This window comes from Pseudorasbora parva, chromosome 1 (assembly GCF_024679245.1).
Source record: "Pseudorasbora parva isolate DD20220531a chromosome 1, ASM2467924v1, whole genome shotgun sequence".
In the NCBI taxonomy this organism is placed as follows: domain Eukaryota; kingdom Metazoa; phylum Chordata; class Actinopteri; order Cypriniformes; family Gobionidae; genus Pseudorasbora; species Pseudorasbora parva.
In genome coordinates, this window is record NC_090172.1 from 24,798,636 (window position 1) to 24,825,496 (window position 26,861).

General features: G+C 37.4%; 2 protein-coding genes across 5 annotated transcripts; one reads left to right on the forward strand and one right to left on the reverse strand.

The window, feature by feature from the left end:
- The first annotated feature begins 9,423 nt into the window (after positions 1-9,423).
- On the forward strand, positions 9,424-13,647 carry LOC137093293 (uncharacterized). Its single transcript, XM_067458423.1, has 10 exons — positions 9,424-9,506; positions 9,670-10,050; positions 10,998-11,099; positions 11,570-11,802; positions 12,121-12,299; positions 12,391-12,484; positions 12,589-12,933; positions 13,017-13,134; positions 13,246-13,337; positions 13,447-13,647. Exons 1-10 carry the CDS (start codon positions 9,455-9,457, stop codon positions 13,645-13,647), a joined length of 1,797 nt encoding a protein of 598 aa, XP_067314524.1. The 5' UTR covers positions 9,424-9,454.
- A 4,324-nt stretch (positions 13,648-17,971) lies between these two features.
- On the reverse strand, positions 17,972-26,016 carry LOC137083616 (uncharacterized). 4 transcript variants are annotated; one of them, XR_010906555.1, is made up of 10 exons: positions 25,945-26,016; positions 24,480-24,538; positions 23,905-24,054; positions 22,914-23,085; positions 22,421-22,822; positions 21,618-21,685; positions 21,383-21,426; positions 19,975-20,310; positions 19,476-19,537; positions 17,972-18,400 (listed from the first exon to the last, which is right to left on the reverse strand). XR_010906555.1 is itself a non-coding variant. In XM_067449572.1 (8 exons), exons 1-8 carry the CDS (start codon positions 25,967-25,969, stop codon positions 20,244-20,246), a joined length of 987 nt encoding a protein of 328 aa, XP_067305673.1. In that variant the 5' UTR covers positions 25,970-26,016; the 3' UTR covers positions 19,949-20,243. The 4 variants fall into 4 exon arrangements, 1 of the variants encoding a protein (XP_067305673.1); XR_010906561.1 differs by having other exon boundaries at positions 25,599-26,016; XR_010906558.1 differs by having other exon boundaries at positions 25,555-26,016.
- Positions 26,017-26,861: the final 845 nt, after the last annotated feature.

Below are 26,861 nucleotides of genomic sequence, written 5' to 3' on the forward strand. Positions count from 1 at the left end.
TCCAAACTATCAAGATAAGGTATAAAAACAGCACTAGAGGAAAATTCAGGAACTTTCAGGACTTGAGTCCTGAACATGAAATTAGTTGACTGCAGTATTTTATTTCAGCCACGATTTTTAACTCTTTCCTCGCCAAACACGGAATATTCCGTTATTTACAGAATCTCTTGATCGAAACACATGAGAGGAAAACAAGCGATCATATGTAAGCAAATGCATATGTACAATAACGCGATTATAAACTTTAAACAACATAAATCAAAACTAGTTAGAGTAATTTGTTATTTGAATCAACAATGGAGTTTAAAAAAATACAACGTGTTCAGTGGTTCAGGCTTTCTTAAGCTTATATGCGGAGGATGAAATCCAGCGGAAACTGGAATGTCGCAACTATCACACCGGACTAATTTGCTTTATCTTACGGTACGGTGCGGTACTAAAGACATGTGTGCCAAGCATGGAAAGCTCTGGCTATCCAAAGAGAGACAGAGTTTTTTTCTTGCTGTCATTCTTGCCCCAACTTATTCTAAATGTTTTCAGTGGCCCGTGATCTACAGTAAAAAAAAAAAAAAAAAATTACAGCAACTTGCAGCATTCACCTCATGAAGCTTTGGGCTTTGAGGTTATTCTAGTAGGAAAAATAACTGCTGACTTGTGTACTGCCCTTAATTTGCTGAGTGTTTGCTCACGACACAAAATAACACACACACACACACACACGCACACATATGTACACACACAGACAGGGATACGCACACACAGATAAACATGGCAGATGGCGTTGGACATTGTGTTGAGTTTCATAGGGACCTGCAAAGTCATTTGCCTTAGCAAAGGTCAATCCTCCCCTTATGACCAATTATCAAGGATTTTGCCTCTGCTGGGAGAAAAAAAAAGATCAACACCAACAACAGCAAGCCCACCTGTCTGAGAACTGGGTCTTATTTATTGTGGCTAATATACTTGTGCTGGGTTGAGAAAAAATGAGACCTGCATCTCATTTCATACGCTTCCTTCGTGTCTCTCACAATGCAACACAAATCTATTTAGGAACTACTGGAGTTGTCATTCAAATCGGGTGAAGGTGGCAATTATGGTTGCTGTCAGTGTGGTGCCTCTCTCTCTCTCTCTCTCTCTCTCTCTCTCTCTCTCTCTCTCTCTCTCTCTCTCTCTCTCTCTCTCTCTCTCTCTCTCTCTCTCTCTCTCTCTCTCTCTCGACCAATGATAGCCAGAGCTTTCTACGCTTGATGCCCGTGTTTCCTTCTGCCCCTAAACATGGCAATTACACCTCCTTTTATGTTCCTCTAGTCCAGGCCTGTGATAGTAATTCCAAGCCAATTTCAGCTGCTGTACTTCTCAGAATAACAGCTTGGCAGAGGGGTGTGACAATGTGTATGTTGAGCTGAAAAAACATGTTCAGAGATAACACACGCTCATGTACCATCTTTCATATCTGTGATGGAATGATATTTCTCCCAGTGGACATTATCCCCTGAGTGGTTTACAGTTTTGATATTCTGATCAAATATTAGGCTTCATTGTTTGTGCAATGTTTAATGTGGTTTTAAATGGAGCCTTTTAGTTTAATGAAAACAGTATTTGTTGCGAAATGATTAAGATATTTGCATTTCAAAATCAGTTAAAAATAATAACAGAAAGAAAATCCTCCACTGAATTTATGTATTTTAGCTGATGCTGTATGTAGCATAAATGTTTCTTCAAATTTAAATCTAATTAAGATGTGTTTATTCATTAATACAACCTAATTGTGTTTCTGCCCAAAATTGATTACTTAAATTATAAATTATATCATCAGCCAGCTAAAGCTATATTTAGAGTATATTTTTGGCCAGTGTAACTAAAATTATGAGCATCTTGTAGCTTGACAAGTTTGAAAGTTGCTTTTCCCACACTGCGAGTAACAAGCACAAAACTCCTCTAATGATTGAAATGTCCTTCATTTCAAGTCGACAGTTCTAGACTGGACCATCTGTCTTCCCTAAACCACTCCCTACTACCCTGGGAAATATCTTATACTTCTATGTACCACTTTACTGACAAATCGCTACAATAACTATCAAAACTCACCACCACAAGCTTCAAAGATGACTCACTTTATCACCATACATGAACCTTAAAATAGACACCCCTGCATGGTCACTCTTATCAAACAATTGCATTGCTTACTCAGGTAAATATATCCAGTACTTACAGAGGCTTTGTTAGGATTAAACATTCGGTGTCTTGTAATATTATGTCATGGTGTGTCTGTTAAAATATTTTATCAACAGATTAATGTGAGTACTCTGCCATCAACCAATTATGGAATTAGCCATTTTAATAGAGTGCAACCGTGCTAGCCCACTTTTTAAGCAGCCTTGTTAAAGTTTTTTTTTTTCTTCTCATTTATTTTCCCCATAGGAATTAGTTCAAGGCATGAATCAATCCAACCAGTTACAGTTGAATCCCAACATTACAAACTCTGATTTGAAGCAAGAAAGCATTTGAAATCTGACAAAAAGACAAAGAAACAAGACTGTATAAACAGCTTTAATGAAGGAAATAACTACACTGAATACAAATATAAATGCAACACTTTTTTACTGAACTTAAAGATCTAAGACTGGTTCTATGTACAAAAAAGCCCCATTTCTCTCAAAAATTCTTTGCTAGTGAGCACTTCTCCTTTGCCGAGATAATCCATCCACCTCACAGGTGTGGCATATCAAGATTCTGGTTAGACAGCACGATTATTGCACAGGTGTGCCTTAGGCTGGCCACAATATGACATGTCCGATGTGTATGCTGGCCATGCAAGATCCTTGCAACATGGGGCCGTGCATTATCATGCTGCAACATGAGGTTATGGTCATGGATGAATGGCACAACAATGGGTCTCGTCACAGTATCTCTGTGCATTCAACATGCCATCAATAAAATGCACCTGTGTTCATTGTCCATAACATATGCCTGCCCATACTATAACCCCACCACCATGGGCCACTCGATCCACTACGCTGACATCAGCAAACCGCTCACCCACACAACGCCATACACGCTGTTAGATACTAGTCCTTCAGGTCTGATCACACAGAAGCCTACTGTAGCTTAGATTGATGAAAAACTTAATGAGCAATGGAAGAAGGTTGCCCACCCCAATGTTATCTGTGTTGTTTCCCTTTGGAAGAGATGGCAGCATAATGCACTATGGGACGAAGTCAGTGTTATACTCTGGGCAATGTTCTGCTGGGAAATCATGGGTCTTTGGATTCTCAATGACACTTTAAAATGTACCACCTACCTGCAGATTGTTGAATATCACATACACCCCTTCAAGGTGGCATCTTTCAGCAAGATAATGATCAGGAATAGTTTAAGGAACACGACAAAGAGATCAAGGTGTTGTCTTGGCCAAATTTCCCAATCTCAATTGGTGCCAGATATCACAGGACACGTTCAGATTTTTGCTCTAGAGTTGTTTTGTGTGCATTTCTTTGGAGAATCATGGGTAAATTATTGTTATGTTATATATTGTTATATTATGATTATGTTATATATTATGTTATATAATTATTGTTATGTTATATATTGTTATATTATGATTATTATTATTTTTCAGGAAACATGATTAATGTTTTAAATTAAAAAAAATATATATATTGTTTTTTACTTCCTTAAGAATATTAATTGATAAAAATAATAGTTTGTTACATTTGTATAGCGCTTTTCTGGGTAGTCAAAGCGACTTACATGGAGGTGGGGGGGGGGGGGGGGGGGCTCCTCATCCATCACCAATGTGCAGCATCCACCTGGATGATGCAGCGGCAGCCATATTGCACCAGAACGCTCACCACACACCAGCTCATTGGAGAAGAGGAGACAGAGTGATTAAGTCAATCAGTACACTAAAACAATGTTGGGTTAAAAACAACCCAAGTTGAGTTGAAAATGGACAAACCCCGAAATTGGGCTGTTTGAACCCAGTAAATGGACCCAATCAAACAACCCAATTTCTGGGTTTGTCCATTTTCAACCCAACTTGGGTTGTTTTTAAACCAGCATTTTTAAGAGTGTATAATGGCTATGATTAGGGTACCATGATGAGCATGATGATGGACAGAGGCTAATGGGCAAATTTGGAAAGGATGCCAGGGTCACACCCTTTTTTTCCTTTTTTTTCTCAAGGAGATCCTGTGATTTTTTTATGATCACAGAGAGTCAGAACCTTGTTTTAACATCTCATCGGAAGGATGGGACCCCCAACTGAAAATCTATAGAGTGCAGCAGTTGGGTTCTCAACCTTCCGATGAGATGTTATATACATTTATTGTGTAATATACTATACTTAGGATATGCTTTTTTATGTTGCTTTTATAAATCCATGGTATCATTTGCATTTCCCATTGGTTTCTTTGAGATCAAACTTAAATTGCATGTAACATAATTGGGAGTTTGTTGTATTTATCAGGAAATCTCTTTCATGAATAAGCCTCGAGATAGAACGATTTATAGTGTGGCGTTTATGCTTTGGTACAAAGAGAAGCAAGTTCGAGGGTATCCTCTTCCATTGCTTTTTAACTGATACAGATAAAAACAAACAGATAAAAACAGATACAAATCAGAATGATCTTCCAATTAGACTCTCAAGAAAACTCACGACTGCAGCTTGAAAAGGTTACATGTTATCCCACACTTAAAACATGCTCATAAATGTCCTTCATTTATTGAAAACAGGTCCATTGTCCTTATTTTCTTCTGCAGAAGGTTAACAAACTTCTGTATTGCTCTCACATGTGAGTCATACATCTTTTTCCTAGCACTTTCCCCAAAAGAACCGACACACGTATATAGTTAGCATCCTCAAAATGATGTCCTAAGGGAAGAACAAAGGGGCACACCAGTTGTTTTCAGCTCTCCACTATTGATGAGTAGATAAATGTCACACTGGTATGTGCACTATAGGGAAGACGCATTGGCTTAGAACAGACTGCCAATAGTAACCTTTGCTGTCCTCTCCTCTGACTCTCTCTGGCTGGCTACAGCACACAATAATTGAGCTTGGACTATTGGGCCGACGGGCTGTGCGTGTGATTCCATGAGCATCTGCATGTGTGCATATGTATTGCGTGTGTCTAACAAAATGACACTCTTAAGCCATCAGATCACAGTCCAGCATATGCTAGAGACAGGCAATTAGATTGTTTGTATAATCTCTTTAAGACTTCTGGTTAATCTGGGTTGCCTGGTCGGGCTTCCTCCCGCTGAGCAGTGAAGGATTTTTTTTGGGGGGCTCATGTCTTTACAAAATGGATTTACACATGATCCAAAGACAAAAAGCTCATCCAAGCTGTCTTATGTTCCTTCTTTAGAAGATTAATCTCCAAATGTGTCTTAATGGACCAGTGTTTGAGTTTTTCAAGAGGTTCTTTATAACTAGAAAGACATATGGGGAGATTGAGAGAGTGAAAGGGACAGAGAGAGTGAAAAGAAATGGCTGTGAAAAGACATAAGCATTAAATAAATGTGTCTCATTTGAGTAAAGCATACCTTCTATTATCAGCTAAAGATATATTAGAAAATAGAAATATTTAGGTGGAAATGCTGTAAAGGCTAGCATTTTGTCTTTATTATATTCTCTTTCTAAACTTTATATATATATAAAAACAGTTTTTTTTGTACATAATGTATCCATAGAAATTTATACCAATCGTTTTACCATATTTTCCTTAAAAAAAAAGAGCAAACACTTCAATGTATAGTTGTCGTGGTCTTAAAATGGCAACCCTGTTACCAATATTTTGGGTAATAAAATGTGATCATTGTAAAGTGGAAATATCAATATTCAAGATCAAGATTCTTCCTAAGAGGCACTTTGTAGTTCATCAACCTTGAGCACAAAGCTTGTAAAGTCAAATTAAACAGTCAGCTCTCTCACCCTCAAGCTTTTAACCTTGCTGAAGGCACAATAACTTCTTAACATTTGTTACATATATAATATGTATATAATAATATGCTTCTTTGTTGTTGTTTTTTTCTTTTTCTTTTTCTTTTTCTTTTTGTCTGGAAGAATGTTTAAAATTGTACAAAATAATACTGGAAAGATCACCTTACTAACTGTAAATCAAATTTATTTTTGAGTTGGAAGTGATTCATTTTCATTTGAAACAGACACATTGTGAGAAGAAATGATGGGATATATTTAAGAGGCATTGCTCAGGAAAGCACAGGAACAATACGCCATGATGTACAAGGAAGAATAGAGTGAAGAAACCAAAAGGAGAATCTCATCCCTGGCCTCTTTCAGGCCAGCATTTAGAGATTTGTGGGAGTTTAGATCTTTGACCCCTCACGCATACTTTGAGCCCAAGGGCTCATATGACAGATGCACTGTCCTGACCAGAAAGAGATGAATGCTTTTGGAGGAAAAAAAGAATAGGGCTATCTTCTCCAAAGATGAGAGCGAGGGGGGAAAAAAAGGAAAAATGCCTCTCCTTTGTACATGTCACTCTGCCTTCTGTGCTACACTCAAACTCTGAGAAAAAGAAAAGAGAAAGAGAGAGAGCCAGAGGATTATGATGTTCCAATATTCTTTGTTTCATTCTTGGGATGATTTTCAGAGAAGAATGTGTGTTTTCTTTTGGCGTAGAGTCACATATGTGTGAGGATGAATTTTCGCTATCTCTCTCTCACACGCAAACACATATACAACTTTGTAAATGTAATCTTTTGGGGACTTTCAATCCCCATCTGTTATTCTTTGTATAGCAACACCAACACAGTCTCACTCCCTACTCGTCAAATGTCTGACGCATGGTCAAGGGACCATGGCGTCACTTTTGAACGCAATGGGTATACCTTTGGCGTTATTTTTCAACGTGCAGGGTAGTCCGATAGACTTCTATAGAACTCAACTGCGTTGAAATTTGACGTCTTGGGTCCGCACACCGCAACCCGTTGTCTGCCTTATGGGTCGACAGTACAATCAATAAAAATAAAAAGGAATAGGTTACAAAAACTATTTATGCCAGGGCGAGTCAAATGGTGGCCCCCAGATAATTTTTATCTGGCGCTCCAACTGGTTTTTGATGTTTAAAAACCCCCGCAATTGGATATCAAAGTGCCTATATAAAGGTTTGGCGCGTTCGTCTTCGGTGATTTTAACAACGCACATGATGTACAACCGCATTCAGCGGTGAGTTTAACAACGCTCAACTGCAGGTAAAACGGCATTCAAAGGTGAGTTTGATCTAAGCAACGCTCAACTGCAGGTAAAGGGGCATTAAAAGGTGAGTTTAACAACGCTCCAAGGCGCATGCAAGTAAGCAGTTTAAGCGTGTTCTTGTCCATGTATGACACTGCTTTATTTATAGCATGCTGGATAACGTATTTTTATCGGAGGTTTGTTGATTATAATAAATATAATATGCTACGATTGAGTTCAATTAATCTTTTTTTTTATTATTATTATTATTTTTTTTTTATTAAATCCTCAAAATTAAACGCTGATGTCACCGTATGGGTGATCCCAAGGTTCATTGCGATTTTCTACTCGGTAAGTATAGGGGTTAATTAATAGAGATGGATTACACATCAAATTACACATCAAAAACTGTTCAATCAGGACAAGACGTTGTGTTTAGAAACTTTAGATTTGTAAGGTGGCCATTTCTTATGACGATAAATAATAGGACATTATAAAATTATAGCTTTCTGCACCAAATGTGCGGGCTAGCACATGTTAGCTAATTTAATTCAAGGTCATTTTTGTCGCATATAATCATGTATGATACAATCATAGAGGGATGTAAGATTTTTTGAAGTATTGCATTAAGAAGCATTGCATTAGCCCACAACTATTATCCAACATTATAAATGTTCAGAATGAAGAACGGTGTTGCCAGATTGGTTTGTTTTACAGTCTAATTGTTAAAAATCAACGCAAAATTATATAATACACAACCAAAATAAATCCATAATTGACAATACAAATGAATCCATAACTACTACACTGTAGCATAACAATTTTTCAATATGAAATAAAACAATTCATATGTATTGTAATGTAATAAGTAATGCTGTCGTCAATTATTAACTGATTCAAAGTAAGTTAGCTTGCAAAATAAGTAAATTAGAAAATATATAACAATGACACGTATGAAAAATGATTGGTTATGCCAATAAGTTGTGTTGTGTTTGTTGATGCTGTCTAAAGTGCACTGTATAAAGTGTGTGTGTGTGTGTGTGTGTGTGTGTGTGTGTGTGTGTGTGTGTGTGTGTGTGTTTGTGTGTGTGTGTGTGATGTAGATTTTAAAATGTCTCCAAAGAAGTTCAAGCCTTGCCCATTCTGCCAAGCACCTAACCAGGTGAGGGAAAGTTTAATAGAGCATTATGTCCATAATTCAAACATTGGTTGGTATCAATATCAGCCATGAGTATCAAGATCAGACCATACCTAGTGATATATTTTATTGTGAGTTTGCAGGCAACACCCAGCACTACAGTATTCTAGCCTAATATTTATATAAGCACCCACAGACGATTAAAGCCACCACATCCCAAAGCATGGGCAAACTAGACCAACATTTTCTCAAGTTCTTAAACCTTTAGTTATTCAGTATGTATGTAGTTGTTTGAACATGATCTTCAAATCTGAATTTATATTCTTTCCCTTCTCTCAACAGGTCCCCTAGTCCCTTCATCATTTACTTTCAAACTTCAGCTTCGTTACAAAGCAAAAACAAAGGCACTTTTAAGAGCCACGTTTGTCTAGTTAATTGTTGTCAGTCTGTTTGGTTCTCTGTTGTTCTTGCTCTTTTGCTCTTCCCCCCTATCTCTTTAGTGTTGTCTTTTTTGTCCTTGTTCATCATGAGTGACAATTCCAGTTTCAAACAGGTCCTTAATGAGCTTGATGAGCTGGTTGAAAAATCTAAATTAAATTATGAACTCCAGACCTTGGAAGATTTTATCAATAAGATGCCGGGAGAACTTGAGGCAGCACCATCCACCAGCCAGCAACCAGTCCAGAAGGCTCCACCATCCACCAGCCATCAACCTGTCAGGTGGCTGAAGAGAGACAGTGATGGAAATGTTGTCTATGACAGACCAAGGTCATCCCGAAACCAAACAGGTCAGTTTTCTTTTTTCAGTCATATTACTTTAAGGAGAACTCCTCTGTTTTTTCACATATATCTAAAATAGAGATATAGATTGTTTTACCATTTGGGATTGAATACATGAATCAGTAGCATGTCTGGCCTGAGAAATTAGGTTTTTATTACATTCTCATCCAAAGCGGTATAGACAACGAAATTGGGCCAATAGAATTTTGTATCATTGTGTGGAATAAAATTAGCTTTTAAAACTCTGGATTTGTAATGCTGTAAAGGTTAATTTGTTTTGTTTTTCTGCTGCAGCAACTAGTCACAGCTACAGTCGTAAGACTGGTGCACATAGGATGTTGGACAGCAGCGTTGCGATAGCCAACTACTGTCCTCCTGACACTGTTGGTATGTTCTTCATTTTATCTCTATTAGTTCATTATGTTAATAGATTCTAATAATTAGAATGTAAATTACATGTTTTTTTGCGACAGAATAACCAACAACATCCATGTTGCACACTTTGATAGTGTAGAAAGTTTTTTTTAAATATGATTTACTATTTTAACAGAGACTTTCCTTGAAGAGCTAAACCACTCACAGGTTGATGACTTGGATGATCAGGAAACAGCACCAGCACCACCACGAGCTTCCTCAGACTGGTCTACTCGAAAAAGTCTCCTCTCAGAGAGGTGGGAGAAAGAGAGACCCTGTCTGGTGAATACCATGGTGGCACAACAAAATGTGACTACTCAGATCTGCCAACAATGTGGCAGCAGTCCAGCTGTTATCCGTTGTCGTGACTGCCGACCACAACCATTCTTCTGTGCTGATTGTGATGTCCGTATACACCAAAACCACGTGTTCCACAACAGGGATGCAACAATAGCTGGATTCTTTCAGCCATTGCCTCCAACAACCTGTGTCGTGGAGAGGGCTCTTTCCCAGTGTGGTAAGCTGTATTTCTTTTTTTTTCTTTTTTTTTTTTTGTGTGTGTGTCCCATTTAGGGCTGCACAATTATTGCAATCGTAATTGCAATATGATCCAATGCAACTGCCTAATGGTAAAACCTGCAAATAATCATGATAGGTGACATTTGACTTTTATATTCACGTCATTCATCTTGACTGTGCAACTTCTGGTTGGTGGGTGTGCGTAGTACGTGATGGCTACAAAAATTCTGATTGGTGAAGTTCAGTCGGTCAGTGGATGTTAGGCCCTGTCCAAAATGGCACCCTAAACCCTCAGGGTCTTCCTCTGAGACCGCACTTTCATAACGTAATGCCGCTCTGACTGCCGGGTAGAAGTCCTCTGAGTAGCTTGCAAACTTACGGGCCAGCTGAAGTGATCATCGAGGGTGCATAGCAGCCGCAAAAGCGAGGCTTTCGAGCATCCTTCTTTAAGCTTAAATGACAAATGGGACACCCTATGGTCTTGTGGACTTAACAGACACGTGCACGCAATGGCCATTGTAAGTCCACAAGACCGAAAGTGCACATGAAGTGTGCCATTTGGGACAGGGCCCTAGTCTTCCTATACACTGGCTGTGCTTACCTATCAGAGGTGGCACAAATTAAAGAGACATTTGGAATATTGAACTGAATCGAATCGTTTACATTCAAAAATTGTATTGAAATGGTAATCGCTTTATCTGTCAGAAAAAGTGCAATTATATATTGTACAGCCCTAGTCCCATTCTCAGTTTATTTAAATAACTTCACAGTATAATAGGCTTTAGAGGAATCTTTCGAGTACTTTCTCTGAAACACACTTAATGATCTTTTATCTTTAAAGTTTTTTTAACATTGGTTTAAAAAAAAAAAATATTACAGAATACTTCCCAGTTAGTACATAGGAAGATGCTTGTCTTTAATCCCTGAATATGATGTGTCTTTCAGTGTGTATTGTGCCGTTGGTGATGCCAGAGAAAATATGTAGTTGTTCTCCAGGACCGCTGAGTGTCAACACAGGAAAAGTTGTTGCTGTGGTTACAATGAATGGTAAGAATGAAAATTAACTTAATGGAACATTCCAGATCAAGTGGCTGTAGCATCCATATCAAATTCTGGGCAAAGTGTCGATAGGGACCTGGGTTGGACTTTAACCTTATTCCACTCCATAGGGCTCAAATATATGCTATATGCCACAGGGCTCTACCACTTGCTTCCTGCCAATTTTCATTAACCTTGAATAATTTGAATAAAAAAAAAAAAGGTTGTGCTATTGGCTTTGTAAATGTGTCCCGATCTATTTCCATTCAAGCGTTCCTTATAGTGGTCTGAGCTGGGCAGTATTTTTAGTATTCTGAAAAGTTCCTGCAGTATTCTGTCCCGTGCCGCAGTAATGTGACGTTTTAGTCCCGCTCCCGCCCGCATCTATAAACTTATGTCGGGACATGTGGGAGGGACCTCTTGTTCCTAATGCGTTTGTCAGAGTTGTGCATAATACAATGTGTCCTTGATTTTTCCAGGACGATATGATCTCAGTATGCCTGAGATGAAATGCGAGGCATGCAAAGCCACATGGAGCGCTGGAGTAGATGACTTGGTCCGTAATGACTACTGGCCTGCTACCCTTCACTTTTCCACAATGTACGCTACAGATGTGTTTTGTTCATATGAAGAGTTGAAGATGGCAGCACCAGGACTGTCCTGCCAAGCATTTTTAAGAATGCTTGATCAACGAACTGTCCGATTTGGCCGTGTGAGTATTAGGGGTGGGAAACACTAACAAATGGTATTAACGTGTATCGCAGAATGACTATGGTGACATTATCAACACATTGATTATTATAATTGGAGTATGTTGATGATATCAAAACACAGTGATTAAGCTATACTCGATACATTGATAGAACATCATCTAAGATTCAAAGTCTTTGTGTAAAACTCCCACTCCGTAACGAAATCTAAATTTGTACACCACATTTTATCAACTCAAATTTGGCCTCACCTTTGACATTATTAACTTTAGTTAACTTAACTGTGAATTATGTTGACATGTTTTACTGTTCTGAAACAGACTGGGAAGATCACAGCAGACAGCTTCAGAAAAAGCTTTTTGGAGTGGGAGGCTGTTAAATTTGAGGTGGATAAGATCTGCAGGGAGGAGCATTTTGTCTGTCCTGCGTGCACCCCAGACATGCTTGCTGTTTCTGTGGACGGAAATCGCAAGCACTACCGCTTTAAGAATGCAGCAAGGTACTTACAAAATGTGTATAATTTGCAGTGTTGTTAAAGTAACCTTTGCTGTGTCATATTGAAAGTCAATGTGTACCCTTCTTTTATTTAGATCTGAAGAACAAGCCTTATTTGATGGCATCTTCATTGCAAAAGATGATGAAGTAGAGAGATTTGTGGATTACATTCATTCTACCACCAACCATGTAAACTTGTATAATATTTCCAAAAACACCACCAATAACATCTTACATTTGACATTGTTTGGGTGAGTTCTGACTATTTATATGAACCTTTTACCATGTTGTAGGTCTCTGGAAGAGGTGTCTGTGGAGGGGAGTGGTCAGCTGCCAGGGAAACGTCTCAGAGATCCTCAAGTAAAATTGATGAGGAGGGACTTGAGCTTGCAGTCTGTCGACATGGAGTTTTTCTTGGCGCTCTTAACATGTACAGGGGAGAAATCTATGCTTATCCCCTCTACCTGCAGAACAAGCTGGCAAATAAGCCAATACGCTTTTTTGCCATGGATGTAACCTGCAAGTACTGGCCCTACCTCAACAAAGTGGCAAAAACCTGCCCTGAGCTCCAGCATCTTCTTAGCATGAAACCATTCCTCTCAGTGTTTCATGCCAAAGCCCATGATTTTAAATGTGAGGTAAGAAAACATTACCATGTCGTTAACTGTCCCTAAACACCTGCAAAGGTATGTTGGCAGCATTTAAGCATTTTCTTTAATAGGTTAAATGGAGTGGAGCTTATCAGCAAGGGGCCGGATTGACACTTGGGGAGGAGGTTGAGCAGTGTAACGCCTTCCTCTCTAGGATTGCTGTAACGACGAAGCACATGTCCAAAGCAGGTAAGGTAACCACACACTGCACTACTTAGATTTAAAGTGTTACAAAAAATTGTAGCCAGTGAGGGACATGTGGTAAAACACAGATTAGTGTATTTTTTTCCATTTTTGCAGGACGTACAGACATGCTTACACTGATGGCCATGCGCTGGAATCAGCAAAAGTTTAATAACTTGGCTACTTCACTTGCCTGGCGATATCAGAAGGTAGAGATGATTATTGTTATGTTCTTATATTGTAAATACCTTTTATTGAATATTGTTGAAGGTATAACATTTTTCTTCTTTCATATCCTTTTTTTTGTTGTTATTTAAGGCCACAAAACGCCTGGAGAGCCAACTTCAGGACCTGGAAAGCATGAGAATCCAGCTGGCAGTGACACAGGTTGAAGTTGAGGGCTGGGTCACTGATATTAAGGAGTGGGCAGAAGGTGAGAGTTATACTATTACTTCAGTGTCTCAGTTCTGCAGAATAATGGGAGACATGCTTCTGCAAGTAATTACTGTTTTAAAATGAAATCATACATACACTGTTTTTTTGGTCATGTACTTTTGCAATTAAAATGCAAAATTTTAGTATGTAGTGCATGCACACTGAAAATCATGTCGAAACAAAATGCCAACAAAATTACCACAAAAAAAAGGAAGCAAAGAGGAATAATCCTTATGACTTCCCTGTGATGTTCTGTTACATTGAGACTTAGGTCATTTCAGTTACTGCCATGAAAATGTAAGCGAAATGTTTGCACTTTTCTTCTCAGCAACAACATCCCAAAAAAATGCTGATCTTGACGTGGTGACCAGTAGAATGGAGGTGCTGGTGGCCAGCATTAAAAGAAGGTCCCAACGCCTTTACAAAGACACCGATGGCAGCAAAGGTCGGGCCCGGATTCGGCGCAAAATCAGAGAGGAGAAGGCCATTCTTAGCTCTGTTGTTGAAAAATACAACAGTATGGTTCCAGATACAGAAAGAGTCATCTTTGACATCATTCTCTCTGACGAGACAGTTTGGCCATGGCAGCTTTCACATTGTGGTATGTATACAAATCTGTTGCCAATTTTGTTAGATTCACATAGTAGCACAACACCAATTATGCCTTATCACAGATTATTTCAGAAATTCTTTGAAAAATACTTAAAATTGACTTATTTTCCACAACTGTATCCCCAGACGCTGTAGATTTGAAAACCAAGAGGAAGGCCTTTGATGTTGTGATGGCAATAAGGAGGCTTGAGGAGGAGAAGAAGATTGTTCTTTCTGAGATGGCAAAGCATTGGAAATCTCTCTCCACTCGTGCAGACACACTCAAGGAGATGTCATGCCAGCTTTCCAGTGAGGCATTGAAAAGTATGTATTTAAGTAATGTGTTCATTGTACATTGTAATTTTTTTTTTCTGATCATTTTTGTTTTACTCCCATAAGGTGAGCTGTGGGATCCAAATGAACAAGGGATCAAGGGTTTCCTCAGCTTAACTTTGAGAAAGAAGCAAGAAGTCAGCAGAAGGATGAAGCATGCAAGAGACTGTTATGCTCAAGTTTTGACTGGAACAAGTATGGACTTCCAGAATGATTGGGATGGATACGACAGTGATTCTGAAATGTCAGATGACTGAGTTTGAGGAGCACTCTAAGTGAGAGATGAGCATTAAATAAATTTTATTTTGAATCCTTATATTTGTCAGTGTTTCCTTTTAATTTTTAGTTGTTTTTTTTAGCAGTGGGGGCAAGTGCAAACATATTCACCAGTTAACTTAATTTAAAACCGTGTACATTTTACCTCTGGGTGCGGACCCCAAGAGGTAACCTTAGCTGACGCCAGATCAGTATTTTCAGATCATACGACCTACATTCACTATACAAGCCGATCTGAGATCTAAAATAACGGGCACGTTGGTATAATTCAGGCAGGCATTACTAGTTGCTTGCAGATGTGTCAAAAATGAGTACACATATGTTGTAAATAAAAAAATATTTGTTTATAAATCTCTGCTTCATTATTAAAAATGTGTGTGTTTTCATTGTAACTGGTCAGAATCTGATTGGGGGGGGGGGGGGGGGGAAGAGACACATTTGTAAAATGGAGCTTGTCCTCATAATGTTTTCCATGCGTAAATGAAGTTTACAGCTACAATACACGCTATATAAGTTTGTAAAAAATAAAAAGGAACATGCAGGTGTAATGACTCTACAAAACAGCTTTCCCATACATGTTTCAACCATTGTCACAGCACACCTGAGAAGTCAATAAAAAAAGTAATAGTAGCCTACTTAATAAATTATTAATACAATGATTTTACTTTCATACTGCTCCAGATCCAGGCCTATGTAATGTTTTATGAACAACTTTTCTCGTAGTTTTCTCTTCTTTTTCCTGTTGGCTGCTTTCTAATGAGAAATGTGCATTTTATTTTTACTAAACTAAAGATACAGATAATATACATTCCCTGAATGAAGATTATCTTTCGTTGCTATGGCGGTTACTACGACGCTGAAACCACGCAGCTTGCATTATGTACTTCCGCCCAGAAATATTTTCTTCACCTTTTTCTCCTCAGAAAAAAATTAAATATGATAAGTGAACAATGCGGTATATTCATGTTAATGCTATTACATTTACTAATTTCTCCGTTAATTCTGAGAAATATGTTTTGTTGTTTTTTTCCCTCGTGCTGTGGGCGGAGTTTGCGCGTTCTACTGTTTTGGCTAAAATATCTTAAATAAACCAACATTTTTAATTTTTGTTAACATAGATTATCTAAATGTAGTGTAATTACTAGTTTGACTGCACTAGATATTTGATATATTCAGTAGATATATCTTTTTACAACCCTAGTTCACAACCCTAATTTGCAAACCAGAAGAACTACAACTGTAGTACATAGTCGGTTCAAGCTGCATGGTGTGGTTATAGGGAATTGAAGTTTTTACAACATTTGTGTTTTCCTTAGAATTTGATGTTGTAAATAGTTAGTTGAAAGTACATTGAGGGGTTTAGGGGTATGGTAAACGCATCTATGTAATCAGATTTTGAATATGTCATTGTTAAGTGGGTTTAAATACATTTTAACCATATTTGACAGCACCCCCAGTTGTTGACTATACTGTATATACCTCAGTATGATAGCTGAGGTCAAGAGCAGTCTATACCAGTTTGTCCCATATCTGTAGCCTCTTTTGTTAATGAATTATAAGCCTTCAAATATGCACCAATGTGACGTTTCAAAGGTCAGTATTTCAAAGTAGGAGCCATATAGAGTTTTCATATTAATTTATGTTACTCTCCAGGTCAAGACCTTTCCAGCGATGTATTTGGTTTAGCTGTACAACAAAATGTAAATTTTCTCATTTCATGGATACAAGACCATCTCAGGTCTTGTTTCAGAGAGGACTTTGAGGTGTCAGTATATAAAGTGAACATGTTTGTTTGTTTGTTTGTTTGTTTTTTTCTGATTGTGTTAACAGATTAATGACCCCACAACATGAGGAATACCTTGTACACACACACACACACACACACACACACACCACACACACACACACACACACGTTAGTTTTTGTGACATATGGGGACATTCCATAGGCGTAATGGTTTTAATACCGTACACACACCCACACCCACCCACCCACACACACACACACACACACACACACACACACACACACACACACACACACACACACACACACACACACACACACACACACACACACACACACACACACACACACACACCCACACACACGTTAGTTTTTGTGACATATGGGGACATTCCATAGGTGTAAGGGTTTTAATACCGTACACACACCCACACACAACCACACACACCAAAAGACCACATTCTAGAATATAATTTGGGTAGTCGTCTCATCTTGTACCTGTAGTATTATTATTGGTATTCAAAACAAAGAGTACACATACTGTAGGCCCTGTGGCATCCTCTGTATTTATTTCTCTGTTTAAAGATTTCGTTTCTATCCATAAAAAAAAAGGAAAAATAGATTTCCCATTAACCTTTTCCTCCTTCCAACACCTGTCACTGTGAGAAACTACAAACCCAATTTCCAGAAAAGTTGGGATATTTGTATGCCAGTACCCCCTGGCATATGGGTGAGCTGCATGTGTGTGAAGGTACCATTGACACAGAGGCATATATTGTGATAACTAACACATTAATTTACATCATTATTTAATATAATGTTATTTGGGAATTAACACGATGTCAAATTTAATTAACAGCAATTCATGTATTATTTCATCTATGATTCATATACAATGTTCATTAGTTGCTGTAGCAGTAATCATTAATAAATGGTTTAGTTCTTCATGAGCGATACATTAAATCCTTATAATCTAGATTCATCTTCTCACTTGTCCAGATGGATATGGTTATTACCTTTACATGGACAACATGGACTTGAGTTGTTGCTTAAATGTGTATGGCATAACTGATTACTTATATTTTCATGTTGTTTGTATTCAGTGCATTTCAAAGTAATCTGACCCAACCCTGCCAACTGTTCCTCAGTATAACATGGTGAGCTAAGCCTCAATGTTTCTACATAGTCAGTTTTGTATGGTATATTACACAGAATTTATCTGTGTACAGTATGTAAGTTTCTTATATCTTATTATGGGATCTGCTGTGACCTCTAATGTTTCAAAATGTTGGTAGCTCAGGTTGAATCTGAAAGTTCCCAGTTCTCTCTTATCCTAAGGGTTGATGAGCCAAAATCAACTCAATAGTCAGATGACAAATCACATTTGTATTTCTGTTTACATATATACAGATATCAGCAAGTATTTACAGACATTATCAGTTGCATACATAACCCTGATTATCACAATTCCAGTAACATAAAAGAGAGTAGAATATGAGAGCATATGTAGCAAACAAACTAATTTACAAAAACACAGTCAAGACTTTTGTCAAGACTTCAGAAACCTTTTCAAATCATTAAAGTGACCTGAGTCTGACTTTAGTCTCAAGTCAAGTGACTTGAGTCCCCACCTCTGCATCATCATCATCATCATCATCATCATCATCATCATCATCAGCAGCATTATCATCATCATCGCTGATGTCATGTAGCCAATCCAATTCTTCATCCATTTCCCCTTCCTCCTCTTCCGCCAGCCTAGGAGTTCATTTGAGAATGCCTCTGTAGGTGCATGCTATAGTCTGCTGCCTGAGTCTGAAGTCTTGCAGTTTTCTCTTAGGTAGACTGATGAGGCCCTTGGACCCCTCCTCTGTGAATCCATTCATATAGCCTGTAAGGTCACACATGAATAATAATGGAATTACCGTCACACTAAACATTTAATCAGAGATAGATTATTTATGTTACAGTTCTCAATCGATTTGGTACATTTCTCCAAACTTAGGTAACTGCTCTCAATACATTTAACACAGTGATCCATACACTTTGTAATTGTCCTAAACAGATAGTAAATTCTCCTTACATACATCTCATTATCTCATACAAATTACAAATCAAAAGCATCATTTTCTCAAAACACTGAGCACAAAAAATCCCTAACGTTATCACAGCAATTTATACAGCCAATCAAATCTCTTAAATATATCAGGAAAAACATTTGCCGCTTTTTCATTGGTTTTCATAAAGATCACAAGCATTTTTGTGCCATTTTCAAAACACAACAAACAAAACTGTGAATGCAATTTAATTCACAGAAATTCAATTCGGCCAACTGAAAAATTTCGATGTAATCAGTCATTTGAACATTTTAAATTGGAGACCTGAATTTTTTTTACAGTGTATACAACTAAACTCGTCATTAAAGAACTTTGAAGAACACAATTAAAGAACATGAAAAATGGGTAATTTCATTCATGTATTTGTGTATCTACAGCTGCATTTTTTATTAAATCAACAGAGAAAACACTTGTAGTTTTAATGTCAGTATTAACTTTTGATAAATGCATTAATAGAATAAACTGCAGTGCTTCATTATGCAGTGAATACTGAACTGTTTTGCCAATATAAGAATGTTTTTAGTTTGCTGTGTTAATAGTTTTGAGAGTAACTACATTAATTTGGAGAAATATGTAAAATCGATTTAGAAAAACTGTAAGATGAATCAAATTAAAATAATCTTTGAAGGCTAATTATCCTTAGTTTTTTGAGAAAATACTAGCATGATTGCTTTTCACTTTAAAATAGTTTGACCTACGAATGTTAAAATCCATAAAGCCAGATAGTTTGACTTACTTCCTGTTTGTGTGCGGACTGAAACGGTGGCCATCAGTGACTGAACCTTTTCTATGAAGCATACATTATTATGAAAAGTGTTTTTTTTTTAAAGTAGTAGTTTTTCTACTTACCAGGATATTGGTAGCTAGTACATGGTGAAGTTGGGATGGAGGAACTAGCACATGGAGAAGTACTGTTTGGAAATAAAAAATAACAAACCACATTAGAACAATTCTTTCGAACTCTTTGCCAGATGTACAAAAATAAACACTTCAAAACTATCAAGTGTTCTATCAAGAAACTATCAAACCTGAATGAATTTGGCATTATAATGTAATTTACATTATGAACGTGCAAGTATACAGAATATTGAGTGCCAACAGCACTATAAAACCAGCACTTACTCCAAATCACACATCGTCACTCTCCATTAAAGCACAGTACTTGAGTTCTGTACTTAAGTACATTTTTTGAGTTTCTGTTCTTTACTTGAGTATTATTATTTTTTTTAAAAAGGGAAATTTAATTTTGATACTCAAGTACTTTTAAATACAAATACTTCTGTACTTTTAAAAAATCTGAAAAAAATCAGTTTTTAACGGAGTAATATTTGACCAGTAGTACTTTTACTTTTACTCAAGTAATAGAGTTGTGTACTTTGTCCACCTCTGTTTGGTCATCATATTGCAATATATCATTTTACATGTTGATTTCAGCTGATTGGCTAACCCACAAGATGAATGGAAAGACATAAACAGAAATATAGGTACACTTTGATTTATTTGAACAGCTTTTAACAAAAATCAATAATAAAGAAAAAAATAACAGCATGACAGCATGTGTAACGTGGCTCCTCTTTCTCGTCTCAAATAGTCACATCCGTAACCAGGATGGCGACGTCACTCATGGCTGGCACCTCGTGGGAACTGGCAGGCCGGCTCCCATGTCTCCTCCCAGATTTTTCCACTGTATCAGTAAAAAAAACAAAAGAGTAAAAAAATAAATATTGTATGATTGTATGATAATTCTTGTATTTCATTGTTTTTATACAAACCTATACATATATAGTGCTTGATGCAATGTAACAGATAAACATCAGCCACATTAATTGATAAAATGATAGAAAGTTAACTAGCCAATAGCCGATATCAGTCAACAAGGCCAATTATAATTATTAATTATTTAAATATTTCAGAATAAACTGGTACATTTCTTGTTTTATTGAATTCATTATTTATTTAATTAATTTGGTCCTCCATAACAGTGTAACCAACAGTGTAATTCATATACAGGTAGGTCTCCAAAATTAAAATATTGTGCAATATTTCAAGCAATTTTTGTTGTTTTAATCTTGATGATTACAGTTACAGCTCATGAAAACCATAAATTATCAACTCAAAAAAATAGAATAAAGAGGAATACAAAAATGTTGACCTTTTGAAAATAGATGTACAAATCTGACTTATCAAAAATTGTTAATGCATACATTCTATATTGGTCTGGCTGCTTTTGCACAAATTACTGCATCAGTGTGGTGTGGTATGGAGGCCATCAGTGTATGGCATTGCTGAGGTGTTATGGAATCCCAGGTTGCTTTGATAGTGACCTTGAGGTTGTCTGTAATGTTGGGTTTGGTGTCTATCATTGTCCTCTCTATATGGGGTTCAGGTGAGATGAGTTAAGCACAGCAATACCATGCTAAGCAAACCAGTTACTAGCAATTTTGGCACTGTGGCAGAGGCAGAGTGCTGCTGGTAAAGGAAATCAGCATGTACATAAAGCTTGTCAGCAGATGGAACCATGGTCTAAAATCTTCAGGTAGAAGGCTGCATTGACTCTGGACTTAAAACCTAGTGGACATGACAATTCTCTCAACGCTGCTTGTTGGTTGCAAAACTTTGAGACAATCTGTACATTTGAAGTTGTGTGTGTTACAATATACATTCCAACCTTTATCCACCACCTATGAGATGGTTAAAAGTGGAAATAGAAAGGACATTTATGAAGGCAATATAACCCAATATAAAGCAGTACTTACCATGCAGAGCAAGGTAACCATTTCACCCTTACTTCTGCTTGACCCTACAGAAAGACACAAATATATAATAAGGTTTTAAAAATCATCATTTTTGGGGCAAGGCCACTTGGCCTTCAGTTGAACTTAAATGGACTTAAATTACCACTTTCTTAAATGGTCAGAATTTTGTGAAATGCCAGATGAGCCATAGACAATGAAGAGATGATCAGAGTCTAATGAAAAATATATTTCTTACCTCATTTATCCTTCTTCCTGTTATGGAGTCATATTTGAAAACTTGCTGCCTACTACATTTCCGGCAACCTTAAATGACAAAAAATAAATAAATGAATAAATTATAAATTAACCATAAATGTCAAAACACTTTAACAATTTACACTTTAACAAATTCTTAACCCAGTTTCATAAAACCTGGGGACCAACATTAACCATTGTCCTTGAACTTTGAAAATATCAGAAAATACAGCTAAATAACTAAAGAATACATTATATTAAGGGCCATTCACACCAAGAACGATAACTATATAAAAAAATATTGTTCTCGTTAATATGATAAACTATAACGATAATGACATGGAGAACAATATCATTGGGGATCACTTTTAAAGTGATTTTGAGAACGATAAAAAGCTAACAGCCAATAAGAACCCTTCACATTTTAGCCATCACATTTATTAACACAAAGCGAAACTTTGCTTATCGTTGGTCAGTCTGGGCTCTTTTATCGTTATGGTTATAGTTATCATTCCTGGAATGAAGGGGCTGACTACTATTTGAGCTGACCACTGATCTGTGTGTGTGTGTATTCATCTCTCCTCAAGTGTGTATTGTTCATTGCTTTACTCCTAGTGTGTGTGTTCAGTACTGAAAGGTATGTATGTGAGGACAAATTCCTTTGTGTATTACAAAAATGTAAAATTACTCACTATTAACTGATTGACTGTACTTAAATTCACCTGGAAATTTCTGTATTTCATATATAATGATTACAAAAAGGGGAAATTAATGCATAGTGTGCTATGACCACAGTTCACTTACACTTTCTTTTTTTGGGGGGGGGTTGTTCCTTCACAGGGAGAGAGACAGGGTATAAATTTAAAAGGAAAAATTTCTCCTTTTGTTGGTCCTGAGGCTGGGGCTTGGTCTGGGCCTCTGGCAGGTCCTGAGGCTGGGGCTCGGTCTGGGGCTCGGTCTGGGGCTCTGACAGGTCCTGAGGCTGGGGCTCGGTCTGGGGCTCTGACAGGTCCTGAGGCTGGGGCTCGGTCTGGGGCTCGGTCTGGGGCTCGGTCTGGGGCTCTGACAGGTCCTGAGGCTGGGGCTCGGTCTGGGGCTCGGTCTGGGTCTCTGACAGGTCCTGAGGCTGGGGCTCGGTCTGGGCCTCTGGCAGGTCCTGAGGCTGGGGCTCGGTCTGGGGCTCTGGAAATGTTGTTGTGGAGTTCCCTACAATATTGTATGTTAATTTTCAATATTTCCTCATCATAAAAAAAAACCCAGTTTAAAACTGTCATGACTTAAATTACACAAATCCTACCTTCTTTCATCAGTACAAAATTGTAGGCCTTTTTCATGGTGGCCACAATTTTTATGTTGTCTTCAGTGGGTGGCAGATGAGTCACCACATCGGCCGCCCACTTTCCAGAGACCTTATCTTTCTTGGCGTAAAAAAGAATTGGGACATAGCCCAATGCACTTAGTTTTTTTACCTGTAATAAATAAATGCAGACAGCAAAAATTTGTTATTCCTACTGCATTATTTTCCATCCTATTGAAAAAAATTGCATTAAATATCCCAAGCTAGGAGCCCTCCCCCGGACAGCCCGTACGCCAAATACGCATAAACTTTGATCTAGAATCTAGATATAAAATCTTGATTATAAATGCACTAATAAATTAAAACATTAACATTTAACATTTTTTGTGATTATGACTAATCAAGTCAATCTGTTGTGTATCACTTGAATCACTTCACTCAGGTCATGATGAACCGTTCTTCCTGCTGCTTAGCTTTGCTTATTTGAATTAAGATAGCTGATGAATGTGGATAAATGTTTGATCATTAGTGATTCTAATCTGTAGTTAGCAATCTGGGTTTCTAACGGGAACACTAAAAGTCCTAACACCCTTCAAAAATAATTATATTGATTGGACACACAAAACAAAATATGATAACAAAAATTAATTTTGACTGGACTCCCTCTTTGGCCACCTATCCACCTGATCCAAACGCTACAGTGATAAATGGATAATTTAAGTAACAGAGATTGTTTTGGCTTTATAGCGGTTCTTGAATAAAGACTGATGGCATTCACATGCGCATTCTATTCCATGCATGCATGCATGTCAATAAAATTACAAATTAATTAAAATAATATGTTACACCAATGCCATCTATGACTACCTCAAATTAATTCACTGACAGATGAAACTTATTTTTGTAAAATGAGGCCCTTGCCCTATCACACAATATTAATGAAAGTGAAACAAATCATATTGCTTAATGAAATATGAGCATTTCTACTTACTGCAATATGGGCAGAGTCCACCACCCTTCCTGCATTTCTATTTTTTAGGACCCTTTCCCCCCACTTCCTGTCCAGGTTTTTTTTTTTGGCCGCTACTTTGTTTTTTTGGGAGATGGCTGCGAAACAAGAGCTGCAGGTTTTGCAGCTCACCTGTGTTGGTAAAATTATACCAAAGTCAGACATCATATGATGTGGAAATGATCAAGATACAGTTTAACTTGGCTGTATACAGGAAAAAGAGGAACACAAGAAGCACAGTGCAATTCAGACTATGCATCTCTAGATTGACACAGGATTATTATTATTATTATAATCATACAGTGAAAGTGGTAGATGTAGACACCCAGGCTACTCTAATCAATGTTGCCTATGGCGTTTGGTGCAAAACAAGCAATCAAAATTTATATCAACCAGACGCCTTACATTATCACTGTTTTGTAACAGTACAGATATCATACAGGGTCATTTAGTAAGCGCATACTTTAGTGTCCAATTGACCTAATAATGAGAAATGTAGAACATTAAAACCAAATATTTGAATTATGGACATAATGCTCTATTCAACTTTCCCTCACCTGGTTAGATGCTTGGCAGGAGGGGCAAGGCTTGAATTGCTTTGGAGACATTTTGAAATCTACATCACACACACACACACACAGACACACTTTATACAGTGCACTTTAGACAGCATCAACAAACACAACACAACTTATTGGCATAACCGATCATTTTTCATACGTGTCATTGTTATATATTTTCTAATTTACGTATTTTGGAAGCTACTTTGAATCAGTCAATAATTGACGACAGCATTACTTATTACATTACAATACATATGAATTGTTTTATTTCATATTGAAAAATTGTTATGCTACAGTGTAGTAGTTATGGATTCATTTGTATTGTCAATTATGGATTTATTTTGGTTGTGTATTATATAATTTTGCGTTGATTTTTAACAATTAGACTGTAAAACAAACCAATCTGGCAACACCGTTCTTCATTCTGAACATTTATAATGTTGGATAATAGTTGTGGGCTAATGCAATGCTTCTTAATGCAATACTTCAAAAAATCTTACATCCCTCTATGATTGTATCATACATGATTATATGCGACAAAAATGACCTTGAATTAAATTAGCTAACATGTGCTAGCCCGCACATTTGGTGCAGAAAGCTATAATTTTATAATGTCCTATTATTTATCGTCATAAGAAATGGCCACCTTACAAATCTAAAGTTTCTAAACACAACGTCTTGTCCTGATTGAACAGTTTTTGATGTGTAATTTGATGTGTAATCCATCTCTATTAATTAACCCCTATACTTACCGAGTAGAAAATCGCAATGAACCTTGGGATCGTCCATACGGTGACATCAGCGTTTAATTTTGAGGATTTAATAAAAATAAAAATAAAATAATAATAATAAAAAAAGATTAATTGAACTCAATCGTAGCATATTATATTTAATATAATCAACAAACCTTCGATAAAAATACGTTATCCAGCATGCTATAAATAAAGCAGTGTCATACATGGACAAGAAAACGCTTAAACTGCTTACTTGCATGCGCCTTGGAGCGTTGTTAAACTCACCTTTTAATGCCCCTTTACCTGCAGTTGAGCGTTGCTTAGATCAAACTCACCTTTGAATGCCGTTTTACCTGCAGTTGAGCGTTGTTAAACTCACCGCTGAATGCGGTTGTACATCATGTGCGTTGTTAAAATCACCGAAGACGAACGCGCCAAACCTTTATATAGAGGGCACTTTGATATCCAATTGCGGGGGTTTTTAAACATCAAAAACCAGTTGGAGCGCCAGATAAAAATTATCTGGGGGCCACCATTTGACTCGCCCTGGCATAAATAGTTTTTGTAACCTATTCCTTTTTATTTTTATTGATTATACTGTCGACCCATAAGGCAGTCAACGGGTTGCGGTGTGCGGACCCAAGACGTCAAATTTCAACGCAGTTGAGTTCTATAGAAGTCTATCGGACTACCCTGCACGTTGAAAAATAACGCCAAAGGTATACCCATTGCGTTCAAAAGTGACGCCATGGTCCCTTGACCATGCGTCAGACATTTGACGAGTAGGGAGTGAGACTGTGTTGGCAACACACACTGGATTTTTCTCCCTTTCCACTTTTTCTCTTTTGCACAGGATCAGAAAATAGTGGTAGCAACTTAGTACAATGATGGTATTATATTTTACCATGGTATGTTTATTTTTAAAATCCTACTAAGTGATGTACCAAGCCATTAACATGGTACTCCAAAATAAAATGAAACCATAAAAAAAATAAAAAAATAAAATAAATAAAAAATTGTGTGCAAATCCAACAGGTCACACAATGTATTACACATTGCACAAAAACTGAAAAAGGGACAGAAAAACCTTAAGCCTTGGTTTCACATAAAGCTTAAGCTAGTCACAGTCTAAAATGCTTGTTTGAGCTGTTTTAACTGAAAGAAACTTGCAATGACCGATCTTGAAATAAACTATATTGGCAAGCATTTTGGGACGCCTGCCTTTACATGCACATGAACTTTAAGGACATCCCATTCTTAATATGTAGGTTTTAATATAAAGTTGGCCCACCCTTTTCAGCTATAACAGCTTCAACTTCTAAGGGAAGGCTTTCCGCAGGCACAGTCATGTTGGAACAGAAAAAGCAATCCCCAAACTTTGTTCCCACAAAGTTGGGAGCATGAAATTGTCCAAAATGTCTTGGTATGCTGAAGCATTATGAGTTCCTTTCACTGGAACTAAGGGGCAAGCCCAACTACTGAAAAAAACAACCCCACATCATAACCCCCCTCCACCAAACTTTACACTTGGCACAATGCAGTCAGGCCATTCTCCTGGTAACCACCCAACCCAGACTCTTCCATCGGAATGCCAGACAGAGAAGTGTGATTCCTCACTCCAGAGAACACGTCTCCACTGCTC

Excerpts from the sequence above, each read along its gene's own strand:
- LOC137093293 (XM_067458423.1), top strand. The coding sequence starts at position 9,455 with ATGTTGGACAGCAGCGTTGCGATAGCCAACTACTGTCCTCCTGACACT. Across the intron at positions 10,051-10,997 it reads GAGGGCTCTTTCCCAGTGTG|TGTGTATTGTGCCGTTGGTG; the intron begins GTAAGCTGTATT and ends TGTGTCTTTCAG. Across the intron at positions 11,803-12,120 it reads GAACTGTCCGATTTGGCCGT|ACTGGGAAGATCACAGCAGA; the intron begins GTGAGTATTAGG and ends GTTCTGAAACAG.
- LOC137083616 (XM_067449572.1), bottom strand. The coding sequence starts at position 25,969 with ATGGCGTCACTTTTGAACGCAATGG. Across the intron at positions 24,539-25,944 it reads GTCACTTTTGAACGCAATGG|ATTTCAAAATGTCTCCAAAG; the intron begins GTATACCTTTGG and ends TGTGTGATGTAG. Across the intron at positions 21,686-22,420 it reads CCCCCCCAAAAAAAGAAAGT|GTTGCCGGAAATGTAGTAGG; the intron begins GTAAGTGAACTG and ends TTGTCATTTAAG.